At 40.9% G+C, this 13,328-nt stretch overlaps 1 protein-coding gene across 3 annotated transcripts in view; it reads left to right on the forward strand.

Annotated features, from left to right (window-relative positions):
- The window catches only part of alk (ALK receptor tyrosine kinase), a 306,393-nt gene that overhangs the window by 237,929 nt on the left and 55,136 nt on the right, over positions 1–13,328 (forward strand). For all 3 annotated transcript variants that reach the window (XM_088294165.1, XM_088294324.1, XM_088294243.1), the window contains 2 exons: positions 6,697–6,825; positions 8,294–8,397. In XM_088294165.1, coding sequence (XP_088150291.1) covers positions 6,697–6,825; positions 8,294–8,397 — 233 coding nt within the window. The remainder of the gene's footprint in view (positions 1–6,696; positions 6,826–8,293; positions 8,398–13,328) is intronic.

The following is a 13,328-nucleotide window of genomic DNA, read 5'->3' on the forward strand; positions in this document are numbered from 1 at the left end:
CTTTCATCCACCAAATTGTCGGGTGAACTGGGGGTATGTAAAATAAAATGCCCCTGATCTTGGTGTGTCGGGCAGCCTGTTACTTGCTGGCGTGGCTTTTGATTGACCAGTGTATCGCTGTATACCATCTGCAACAATCAGGCAGCAGTGCCCCCCCCTACCTCCGGTTGGTGTAAACATATTACTAAGTGGAGGAAAATAAGAAACAGGATTCCTCTCCAGTGGCGAGGGAAATATAAAATAACACTATAAACAATAGAGGGTTATTTTGAATGTAAGGCAGTTTTATATATATTGCACTTCAATATATTGTTATATCTCATAGACCAAATTGAGACATAAGCAGAATCAATAAGCTGAATTGTCAGGTAAGCAAATAAATAAAATTCCAAGAAATCAAATGACTGGCAAATGATCAACAAGGGACTCATCTTGCCCTCCTCAGCCTCCCTGGTAAGGTATAATCAGGTGCGCTGGAGACATGGGTCTGTCGGGAAGTCCAACCTTATGTTCAGGAGGAGGAGTGTGACATTTTTTTTTTACCTGGCCGTGAAACTGAGGACCAGCTCTACACCCTCAGCAGGGTCCTTGAAGCTTAATGTGCTTCGTGGATAGATGACCCCCAGGGGCGCTTGTGGGGGGGTCTTCGGGAGTATGAGGTACCGCACGCCCTAATATGGGCTGTTTGGTCTGTCTGCGTTTTTGTCTACATTTGTCGACAGTAACTGAGATAGTTGACCTGACTACTGCTCCACCCTGCTGCCATACAAGAACCAACTTATGCAAGATGAAATTAAATTTTTTCATTTTTATGTGACAAAATCTTACCGGCAACATGGTCTGTACTCAACATGACTGGTTGATTAATATTAAAAATATATTTCTTCAGAACATTGTGAATGTGCCGTTCGCCGGAAAATTTCCTTGTCCATTTTGCTTAGAATGTACTGAGAATCCAAGTGCTTTCCAATGTCGTGACAAAGTCCCGTTCTGGGTCTATAGTTAACATCGCACACTTTGACTTTGCCATCACACACAGAAAAAAAAAAAAAAAAAATACAACAAGGAAAAGCAAAACCTGGTTGAGATGTGGAGACTTCAACTTTCTAAACATTTGCTGATGACTCGCATGATGATCCACTGTCGTTCGGTGTGCACTGAATGACATTGACTCAGATCTTTTATAATTAAACTCGTTGGTTCTTTTATCTCAGACATGTTTTTTAGCTTATTTACCCAACATGCTTGGGCGCATGTTGGCGTGTGGCTCATCTTTGTCAGCTGATGTTCAAGAAGGCATGACTCACCTGTCAGATTGGCGTCTGCCGTTCAAGATGCTACTCCAGGCGCTAGAAATCATGTATGCTCCCTCGTCCCTGTTGAAGGTCCTCGGGCCCTTTTTTCTAATCTCAATAGCCTCCCTGATCAGCCACTGGTGTTTGTCGTCTTCAGTGCGGATGACTCTGGCCTTTTCCCAGTCCATGATGTGATTTTCCCTTTTGCAGTGCTCAGTGATGGCTGCCTTGTGGTGTTCCTCTTCTTTGATTGCTATTTTTTGTTTGGTTCCTCGCTCCCTTTCACATTCATTTTTATGTTCCTCCATTCTTGCAATAAAGCTTTCTCCTGTCTCCCCCGATATATGTTTTATTGCATGATCGAATGTATCTTGTCCTTGGAATGAACTAGTATTTGACAGTGTTGTGTGGGCTTTGTCGGGTGTGTTTATGTTGTTTTTTTTTTTCATTGCTCTTTGGATGCGTTCTGTGACTCCTCTTTTGTACGGCAACACCTCGGTGTTTCTGTTTATTTGTTTATCATTTCTTTCCCCCCGTGCTGTGTTGACCTGTCCAGCTGTTTTAGTTATTACCCACTGTGGATACTGTCATTTTTTTTCAGTGTGTGTTGTATGTGTTTTTCCTCCTGCATTCAATCTTCTGGGTCCGTTATTCTTATTACACGTTCGTGTAATATTCTGACAACTGACAGTTTGTGGATGATGGGGTGTTCAATGTCCAGAGGAGGTATTGGTTGGTGTGTGTGTATTTCTAGTGTACTTTTATTTTCATGTCTCTGTTGTTGGTGTGTTGTATGTTGAAGTTCAAAAAGGTTATGTTTCCTGTTTTCTCTTTATGTGGGAACTTAATGGTGCTCGTGGTGTCTGTGGTGTTCAAGTGGTCAGAGAGTTGTTGTGTCTGTCCTGATTTGACGTTTTCCACAATGCCGTTTACGTAACATTTCCATAGTGATGGTGTGTATTCTTCCGGGGTAGTTGTGAGTGCTTTCTGTTCCATATCTTTCATGAAAAAAAACTGCACATGATGGCTGACAGTGGGTCTTCCATGACGAATTCTTCTTTTTGTCTGCTTGTGGTGTTTCTGAATGGAAAGCATGTGGATGTGGCAATGAAATGAAGTAGTTGAGTGATGTCCTGTACTGTGAGGTTTGTGCCTCTCCTGAGTGTCCTGTCTGCTTTTAGTCTGACCTGCACTATTTCTATGGTGGCCCCATGTTGGTGTTTTTGTGATAAGAATTCATCCTGTTGCACTTTGTTGTTGAGCTCTGTAGCCAGTTGCTTGGATTTTTGACGGCATTTGATCAGGGAGGCCATTGAGGTCAGTAAACGGGGCCCGGGGATCATGAACAGCGACATGCTCCTTACTGCCTGGAGCAGCACCCTGAAGGGGGCGAACGGGCAGCAGAGAGCTTGACTCAGCTGTTAAATGTCACAGATGAGTTACGCCTTCATTGAACATTAACTGATAAAGACGACAACCAACAAATAACTTTATTCAATTGTTTGATGGTTCTAATATTTTGCTCCTCAATCAGTATAGCAAAATATGAGAAGCACCTCTCATTACGCCAATTCGAATAGCAAGCATTACTATAGTTGTAGACACAGTTTTTGTATTTGAGCTTATTAGTTACAGGTGTACCTAATGTAGTGACTAGTGTGGATGAGTGTGTGTGTGTGCATGTGTGTGAGACAGTAATTATTCACTTTGAATGACAAACCAATGTGCCTTGCACACTTTTTGCTGTAATTGACCTGGAAAATGGATTCACAAAATCTCCCCTCACCTTCTCCTTGCCTTCTTACAGAGGCACATGCAATCCTGTTGACTTTTGCTTGGACTCTCTGTTTTCTCATTTCCACCCCAACCATCTCTTCCCAACATAGTAGTAACCTTTACCCTACATGACGAAGGACAAGCACAAGTGATCCGTCTTATGTCATCTTATCAGTCTGACGCAGCGTTGACCACTATACAAGAGAGTTTGTACCGTATTTTGTTTTCATGTCAATCACTAAACACAACACCTCACAATATAAATCGCACTGTGTCCCCCTACCCCAAACCCTATTCTCTCTGATCTGTTGGTGAATTGATTTGATCTATTTAAATCTCTCATAAGCAACACTGTGGCTAATTAACTGGAAAAGGTAGCGAGGGAGTCACGAGCAAGGATCATAGTTTGTCAATCACAAAGACTTTTGGCATAGAGGTGCAATTTAGTCTGTACTCGATGCAGCCTCTGCATCATTACGCATACATGCCTTCTCCCTTCTTTTAGCCACGGCTTCCTCTGGTTGATCCTCGTCAATCGAAATTCTGCCGACACCCTACTGTTTTTCAGCATATTCAATCCAACTACAGAGGAATACTGCTTCCATCAAAGGGAATGCAAACATGTGATTTAAGTGGTAATCTGCAAGATTCTTCCATATCCCAGATATGACTTATTAGGCTATGAGGCCGTTGCTTTGAACCATCCTTTTTCTTTCAGCTGTTGTTCTGTTCATGCTAATATAGAAAAATATATTTATAAGTGCAAGTTAAGGCATAGTGTTTTGTCTCATAAAAAAAATTGCACACAAATGCACAAACACAGTAGCCAGAATATTGCCCCCACCAATAATCATCATCATCATCATCATCATCTTCATCATCATCACGATTGAGTTCAACAAACAACAGTCCAGATGTGTTGATTTCTCTTTGAGGATGACCATCTAATGAATGACTGAAAATCTACACGGATGTAATGACATACAAACGGTTCTACTACTTAAGTAAATGTGCTTTATTTATATTTATGCTAACTTTACTCTAATCCATTATCTTAACTAAATATTTTTGCTCTCATAATTTCCCCGTAAGGTTTCAGTTATTCTTTAATAAAAAATAGAAAACTAAATCAGAAGAAATTGTTAGCTGACGTAATGCTTGCACACAGCTGAACAATAGCCTTGCCTGTACTGATGTGGTAAGAACACCGAATGAAGATGAGATTTAGGTAATAAGGAAGTCTTTATATAGGTCAACCACAGCATTGTGCGACAAAATCCTATATCCCGATGACGATATATATCCTGATAGAGTATTTTTCTTTCAAATTAAATACATTTTCGCTTGTCTTTTCTCCATTTATTAATAAAATATGTATTTGAAATGCATAAAGAAAAACAGAAATATTCAGAGGTCAAATACATTTAAAATCTCTGGTAGTACAAACACCCCCCGCCCCAAAAAAATGTGAAGAATCTCAAATTTTGAAAAAAAATAAAACATCTGCAGATATACGAATCCACAGTGCCGAACTGCGAATATGCAGAGAGATTAGTTTTAAGTTGTAATTCATCAATTACCACTAGATGGCAGACATGTCTTTGTTGTGTTTATACTGGGTCTTATATCCCCCTAAATTAATTACAGTATGATAGGCCTAATATTTCTTTACGTATTTTGGAATGATGTGTAGGACAGATATAGTATTAGTAACAAATAGTTTTATTCTGAGCTGAAGGTGGTTTTGTACTGTGATGTTTGAATGTGAGGGCACAGAACTGAAAGATGAAAAGAAGTGACGGATGTGGTAATTTTAGATAGTCGCGGTGTAACAAACTAATATGCAATCACATTTTGACTCTGGCAGTAACCCTCCGCTAGTATTGATGTGAACTAAAGGGGAAGGAAATTGATGTTCTGACTGCACAGAAGTAAGGAGGGGAAAAACGTCCTTCATATCTCAAGAACCTGCTCGCAACGTAAGTTTTTAAAGAATTAAATGTCTTCAGAGAACTAGCGTACATAAGTGTGAGGCCACACACCTCAAAGAATGTTCTAGCTGTGAATTAACTCGGCTTGAAAACATTTACACTAACCGAATCTTAATCTATGTGTGTTAAAATGGATAATAAACATCTGTAAAGACAAATAGGTGATGATAGTGAGTTTTAATTTGACAATGTGAAATGGTTGGGGTGTCCTGCTTTACTCAGTCACAGTGAGAGCTATGTTATTTTTAAGAATTTGAGCTTAAGAGGCTTTTCGGTTAAGGTAATTTTCTTTTTTACATTCTGTTTCTTATTGCCAGCACTACGGTGGTTGCATAGGTCAGTTTCCGTGCCATTTTCTTGACAATGCTATATCTTAAAGTTCACTTTTATCACATGACATATTTTTATAGGTGATGGGTACTTACACACAGTATTAGAAGAACTTCAAGGTTCTGAGGGGGGGGTCAACGGAAGGAATGAGAAAATCACAAGAACAGCAACCGAAGCTGGAAACAAAAGTCTGGAATCATACTTGGTTTTGGAAAAGCAAAATAGAACACAAACTTCACATTAGAGCACCTTAGTCGCAGTCTGAGTCAGCTGCTTGAGCTCGTCATGCATTCAATTCCCCAGTCGGTTATCTGAAGAAAAGATTTGTGTAAGTGGAAAAATGAAAAAAAAAAAAATCAATCAAATAAATGCCTTTGACAATTGCTCTTATAATATTTGCCCTATCTAAGTTGTATTTGATTTATGCAGTCAATTACATAGACAAACAAGGGAGGGGAACCAATCTTGTTAGAAATAAAAGAGTTTGCACTTTTCCATGATGGCATTGTGGAAATGAGGCGAGACAGACCACACATTCACCTCCTCTTGCGGTTCCAAAGGGATGCGTTTGATGGGCTGCTCAAGCCACTAAAATATCCCAGCAGTAAGCTGCCAAAAAAGCTTCCGAGGCGCACACACCATTCACTTGATAGCCACCCCCAAAACACACAGTAGCTCTACCTGAGCACCCTAATTTCCCCTCCATTCGCCCTCGTCACTCTTTTCCTATCTCCTTGACGTGGGCCTTTTCAATTTTCGACTTCTTTTTCTCGAGCTGTTCCAGCTTCCGCTTCACACGTCTACCCTAAATTTCCCCAACACAATGAGTCATCTGGACCATTATACTGCACCCTCTACCTGCACAATCACATCTTCACTGTGGCTCGCGTCGATGTTAAATGGCAAATGGACTGCACTTATATCGCGCTTTATCTACACCATCTGGTGCCCAAAGCGTTTTACAAAGCCTCACATTCACTCACACAGTCACACACCGATTTGAAGCTGCTGCCCCGCAGGGCTCTGCCAAGTCCACTGGGAGCAAATTAGGGTTTGGTGTCTTGCTCAAGTACACTTTGATATGGTCACAAGGGTTGAGGATCAAACTCACAACCTTCGGGTTGGGAGACGACCACTCTACCACTGAACCGTGCCGCCCCCCATGTCCCCATCCCCTCTGTGACAGTATCACTTTTCCTCTCCCCTTACTGGTGCTAACTACTCATTATATACAGTACAGACCAGCTATTATTATTATCGTTGCTCTTCTGCATTTATATATTCTCTATCCTGTGTCTCTCTAGGCCACTTCCTCAATGGCAGCTACTGCTCTTTTGAAGAAGACGAGTGCAGTTGGCAGTCAATGATGGGTGTCCCCTGGAGAAGACTCCAGTCTTCAGCCAAGGCTACAAGACACAGCTGCCCATCCCCAGGTGACCCAAACATCATTTATTGAAGTCATGATGTGTTATGATGATCTTATTTTTTTTCAGTATATACTTTAAAGCCTATTTTCCTGTCCAGCGCAAGTCTAGCGCAATGTGCAGCTTAACCCATTGAGATTTCCACTTTAATAATGTGTATAATAATAATTGAAAATAACATTCTGCATTGAACACTTCAGTTGAACAGCACATGCATGTGGCTGTAGGCAATGGTAAGTATCTCAACACATTTTATTCAAGAGGTGAATGTGCGTGCATCTGGACCACGGCCCACTGAAGCAAAATTCAAAGTGTGCAGTCATTCTGTAGTCCCACTGACATTTTGGTCATTTGCAGTATATCTTCAAATGTTATAATGATTGGGGCAATTCCGAATCTGCTCAAACGTAGAGGAAACCGCAATGATTTGAGCCCTGGCTGACCAAGTATGTACAAGCAATGTTGCCACAGAGTAATACCTGCTTTTGCTGGAGGAAACGCATCAATAGTGAATGCAGCTATGTCATACAGTGGAAAAGGACTAAAGTGGAATGAGACAAATTATGCTGCACAAATCTTTCCACAAGGAGTGACTGGAAAGAAGTTTTCCAGGAAGACAATGGTAAAACCATTGTCCATTGGCAATGTTTGTCTTCACATTTCACACTGTGAATATACAGTCAATTATTTTTAGCATGCCGAACAGGTCAAGCAGTAAAAAGCCCTATAATAAGATGCCCAAAGCAGCTTTAGTAAAGTAGGCATCCAACAGCTAATAATTTGGTTTCCCTACTGTTCACTGGTGGTCGATAACATAATTTGTCCGATTTAATGTCTTAGGTTGTACACACTTGGCCATTAATGTGTTTATTTCTATTCTGCTCAGTGGCTGCTGCGATTAATAACTGGCCAGAGTAATGATTCCATGAATCGTGACATGTAAACTGCAAATGCATTTTCTGGATTTTGGGCTGGATTATTTCTAGCAGTTCTGTTCATTTATATTTTGCGTGGCGGCATTTATCATGAATAAATGAAGACGAGCGATAGCATCAGTAAGTACAAGTCATGGTGTGTGTTCTCATGCATGACCATCCACGTTTGTAGTTGTGGTAGTCATCTATATTGTACAAGGTGACAGTTAGCGTTCTTAACTGGCAAGGAACTGGCATTACATGAATTATATGAGACGCTTGTGCTCTGCATTTGCACGCATGAACAGTCATGCCTGATAAATCTTCCACCGATATACTCCTTTCAAACTGGTCTTAGATACTTTATGAAAGAGGAGCATTATACTGCAGAATTTGGAACAGTTATTTACCATAAGTGGCATGTCCAATGGAATGTCAAATAATGATGTGGGATATGGGATAAAAAAGCATTTTGTTGTTTTTGACAAACTTGAACATGTTTCACCGTTGAAAGTTTGCATCTTAATTTATGTCTTTTTTTTTTTTGTTTTTTGTTTTTAAAGGTGCATCACTCAGTGTGGATGGGAACCAGTTCAAAGGCCAACATCGCTCGGCATTACTGAGGAGTCCTCTCTTTCCTCCTCCTTTACGAAACTCCCCATGCACGGTAAGAACATAATTAAATGTTTTTCATTGTGAATGCTCAGTCAAGAATGACGTCTTGGGACAGCAGTAGCTTAATGTGAGTGTGGACTTAAAGTGTGGCTGTAAAGATTTGACTTGGACACGGCGGTAGCAAATGCAAGACTTGCCATATACTGCTTTGGAACAAAAAATTATTGGGCGGCATGGTGGACGACTGATGAGCACGATAGCCTCACAGTGCAGAGGTCGTGTGTTCGATTCCGGCTCCGGCCATCCTGTGTGGAGTTTGCATGTTCTCCCCATGCCTGCGTGGGTTTCCTCCGGGTACTCTGGTTTCCTCCCTACATTCCAAAAACATGCATGGCAGGTTGATGGGACTCTCCAAATTGCCTCTAGGAGTGAGTGTGACAGTGGATGGTTGTTTGTCTACGTGTGCCCTGCTATTGGCTGACAACCAGTTCAGGGTGTCCTCCGCCTACTGCCTTAAGATAGCTGGGATAGACTCCAGCACCCGCGGCGACCTTTGTGAGGAGAAGCGGTACAGATCATGGATCTAAAATTGATTGGTTGGCCTATGTTTATGCATGCAAGGAAAACAAAATAAAACTGACTTTACCTGTCTAGGGTTGTTCTTTGCTTTCACCTGGTAGTCCTCCCACATGCATGTTCTCCACTCTAAATTATTTATAGGTGAGAATGTGAGTGTCAATTCCGTTGTGTCCACGCCGTTCGTCCTGCCCAAAGTCACTGTGGATAGTTTCCAGCTCAGCCGTGAACCAAATGAGGAAAATGAATGCTAAAAAAAAAAAGAATGGATAAATTCTTCTTTCTTCTTTTAAATGCAATTGCTTTATGCACAGGTCCTAATCAATAGATTTGAATATCATCACAAAGGTGATATATGGTCAATAAGTGAATCACTTCTTCTGTTGCCAGCCTCCCTCTGCTTATATTAAGAAATGGAAAATACTTTTTTGATGAGAAATAAAGGAGCATTTTTAAATTATGAGACATGAATTAATACAATGTAATTTTTTAAAAACAAGGACAGCGTATTTGAGTTTGTCGGTAGTAATAGTCTTGTTAATGTAAAAGCAAAAATATGTAGATACTCTGCAATAATGCAGGCGTAATCATCAAAATTTTATAGGTATAACAAAAACCTTAAGACATTTCATTGTGTGTAGTGAATCGACATTATGTTTGCGTTTTGATTTTTGAATGCAACTACTGCAATAAATTAAATGCATCCATCTGTGTTTACTCAAACAAATAATATGTGAAATACTTCAACAGTAATATGCTTTGTTAAAAGTATGTTTGAATTATTTGTTATTCAGGAGTAAGAAGATGCTGTCCCAATGAGGTGATTACGTTCCTTTGATTTTAAGGTAACAGAACCTGCATGAAGGAAGCATGGTGCAGATGGAGGGGTCAGCAATCAGGAACCTCTAAGAGATATTGTCAAGATTGCTTTTGAAAGGGATCCCAGACATCAAAAGATTGATGTCTTTGAAACTTGCAGTGATGTGTTTCTAGCATTGTGTCCAAAGAGAGAAAGGAGAGGGAGGAGTAAAAAGCAAGGCTTGACCTTGTCAATCAAAAGCAGCTTTTGCTTACCTAAACATCACATTAAAGGAAACTCTCTTGGTAGGCCACGTTGCCTCCGGAGCATGCAGATGAAGAGTTTCGATCCCTCAAGTCTCAATTAGGGTTGCGCGACAAGCACCGCTATCGGTGTTGTTTTGCATCGCATGGGTCAGGTGTGAGAAGACGGGGACTAGAGTCATGGACGAACTCGTAAAGGCAAGACGACAAAAGGCAGCCAAGAGTTAAGCCTAAACAGAATTCCAATTTAGTCAAAAAGGCGTATTATAATCAGAAAGAAACCCATGTATAAGCAGAGAACATTGCCCTACTTCTATAGTGGTTCAGAGACCGTTTTTTTGGGGGGACAGCTGTCTAGGCGGTGCTGCACCATCACAGATTTCCCACAGTCTCTTGGCACCTCGCCAAAGATTAAGCATGATTCCAGATTAAGACACTAAATCCCTTTTCTAAACAGCGACTTGGCGCCGTTCATTCTGGCCTGCGTGCTCCTGGACAACTATACTATATCGACGATATTCATTTTGGGTATTAGTACAGCTCACTTTCATGTCATGCCCGATGTCCAATGTCCACAATGGTGTATTTTCAAGTCACCATCTGTTTTCACAAAAGATGATAAGCACCTCAAGCTGTAATGGATAAGTAAGTGCTTGACATAAAGACGTCGTATTCAATTTTGTGATTATGCTGCCTCTGTGTGTCACGCTTATCAGAATTAAACCAGCATCTATTCCAGTGAAATGGTGAAACAAGAATTATGTGCTTGGCTTTAATAAAATGCTGTTGAGGGACACGCTAGCTAGCAGCCCATGCTTGTTGGCAAGCTTTAAAGCTGTTTACTTCCTGCAGTTTAATTTGTGTTACGCCCTGTGTGTTTTCAAGCCAGATTAGTTTGACCATATCCCTTCAGGAAACAACAAAATTAGATTAATTTGTGGAGAAGCATGCAGGAGTGGTGTTGATGCAAAACAAGCCCGATGAGCCTCCTGGTTGAATTGTGTTCATCTCTGAATCATTACAGGGCTGCTTGTTGTTTGATCTTCATGTCCACCTCTTATTTGGCTGCTTTATATAAATACATTGCGCAGGAGTCATGTTTCAAGAGTAATGTGGCATTTACCATTTTCCCAACTGCATGATTTTATATTTAATTTTTTTTTGTCAAGCCTGCCTTTGATGTGTAGCGCTCAGTCACTTTGGTGTGCGGGTGTGACTTATTTTATTCATAGTAGTCCACTTCCGTCGCATTGTTCGGTGTAGTGGCCAAAGTCAAATTGCTGTTAAGGTTTTTTTTTTTTTTTTTTTTACAATTATTTGCGACCGTCTCATTGTAAATTGTATCTGCTTTCCTTAATACGCTCCTAATTAACAGATGTAAGTGGTAATCACACCCCTGTTTAAAGAAGCAAGAGCTAAGCGGGTCCTACAATTAGTGAACTGTGCTTCAACTTACATTTTCAACCGTAGCACTGGAGTCCAAATGCTAATTTAGACACGCTGAAAAGGGTCGTGATGAACTGATTTAGGATGCATTTTTTTTCACAGTTTCATTTAGACCGCTGATTGGCCATGTATCGCTGTTTATGGACTATGTTTTTGTTTATCATATCTAGATATTTGTTGGCTTTGACTCTCATAGAACGCTAATCTCGTTATTTTTCCCTAAATTCTTGACTTTAGCTTTGTCAATCTCGTGCTGCTCATTTGGGGGCATATTTTCCCATTCCCCCTTACAACGTTGTAAGTCAATGCCTTACGTGTTGCCTTCTATCTATGCTTGTGACTCTCCCTCCATGCACAGCCTGGAAACGTGCATCTTTTCCAAATCGGGGAGTTTTCATGAGCCGTGAGATATTGACGATATGGCACACGTTGGTTGTGAAAATAACTTGGATCGTAGAGCTATGTTATGGCGAGTGATGTGTGCGTGGCTCATCTACAAGCTATGTTGAAGCAACGTGTTTTTGCATTCACTTTTTAATAAATCCAATAGAAATTAAACTGAATACCATGCTTGAAACTGAATCCTTAGGAGACGGTGAAAATTGAGAGTTGACCAGATAGACAAGCAACACACTACATGCATGGCTCATCAAATACCCAAAAACCTCCAGCGTGTGGCCAATTATTATATTCTAACTGTATTGTTTCTGCCGAGTGCTTCACAGACAAGTCACATCAGGATGTGAAAATGCTCCTCACCGCTGTAGAAAAAAGTCCACTGGTGTTGATTCTTCATATTCAACATTTAATTCTCAACGGTTGGCCTTCGTAGTAATATATTAGGGACACATTTATGGCTGTTGGGCAGTCAGTGAGCGAATATATAAAACAGGTGTGCATCCACCCCACCCTCTCAGTCATTAGTTTCACATGATCTCATGTGTTGTGTTACCTTGTTTGGAACGACAAGGAGACACAAATGGAAATGCACAAACAATCATTCACTCACACAGTCACACTTAGTGTCCCATTAACCTACCATGCATGTCTTTGGAATGTGGCAGGAAACCGGAGTACCCGAAGAAAACCCACACAGGCATGGGCAGAACACGCAAACTCCACACAGGGGCGCTGGAATCGAGCCCTGCACTTTTGTACTGTGAGGCCGACGTGCTAACCAGTTGTCCACCGTGCCGCCCACAATTTTTAATGGTGGTGCTCTATTTATTTATTTATGTTTAGTTATGATGTTAAGTTTTGGACAAGTGTGATATTGGTTTGGCCACCGCGTGCGTGCTTGGTGTTACGCACTGTGGTCCAAGGAATGCTCAAGGAGTTTGTGTGAATGCTCAGACACGTCGAAAATGATGGACAATATAGGTCTCATCTATTATGCCCTTTTGTGCCGGCCAATCAGCTCCTTCCCTCGCGTTTTCATCACTTGTTTTTCTTTTTAGTTATTCTGTTTGTTGTACCTCCTCTCTCTGTTCCCCTTTTCTGATCCTTTTAGAGGCTTCTTGTTGTATCGGAAATGACTTTTACCCTCCCTAGGATTTGAGAGTGCATGGATGTTTGCCCAGCCAGCCCACATGGGCTTTATTTACTGGACATGGGCAGAATCCCTCGCCGTGTTCTCTGGAGGTAGTTTCAGAATGTCTGGCCTGCTATTATCGGCTATTATGTCCATGTTTAATTTCTGAAAGAGTTTGGTTTGTATCACCGGCAATAACTTAGTGCCGGGATGTAGCGCAGTGGTTCCCAAACTTTTTTTGTTCTCCATTTGGAGATGAAAACGCAAAATTCACACTTGCAAGATTTCCAAGTCACCAAAAATGATCAAAAACATAGAAAAATGTCAGCTAATATTTTATGTCTTGAAAAAGGCCACTTGCCTTGAGC

Source organism: Idiotropiscis lumnitzeri, chromosome 1 (assembly GCF_059441095.1).
Source record: "Idiotropiscis lumnitzeri isolate Australia: NSW breed Sydney's pygmy pipehorse chromosome 1, RoL_Ilum_1.0, whole genome shotgun sequence".
In the NCBI taxonomy this organism is placed as follows: domain Eukaryota; kingdom Metazoa; phylum Chordata; class Actinopteri; order Syngnathiformes; family Syngnathidae; genus Idiotropiscis; species Idiotropiscis lumnitzeri.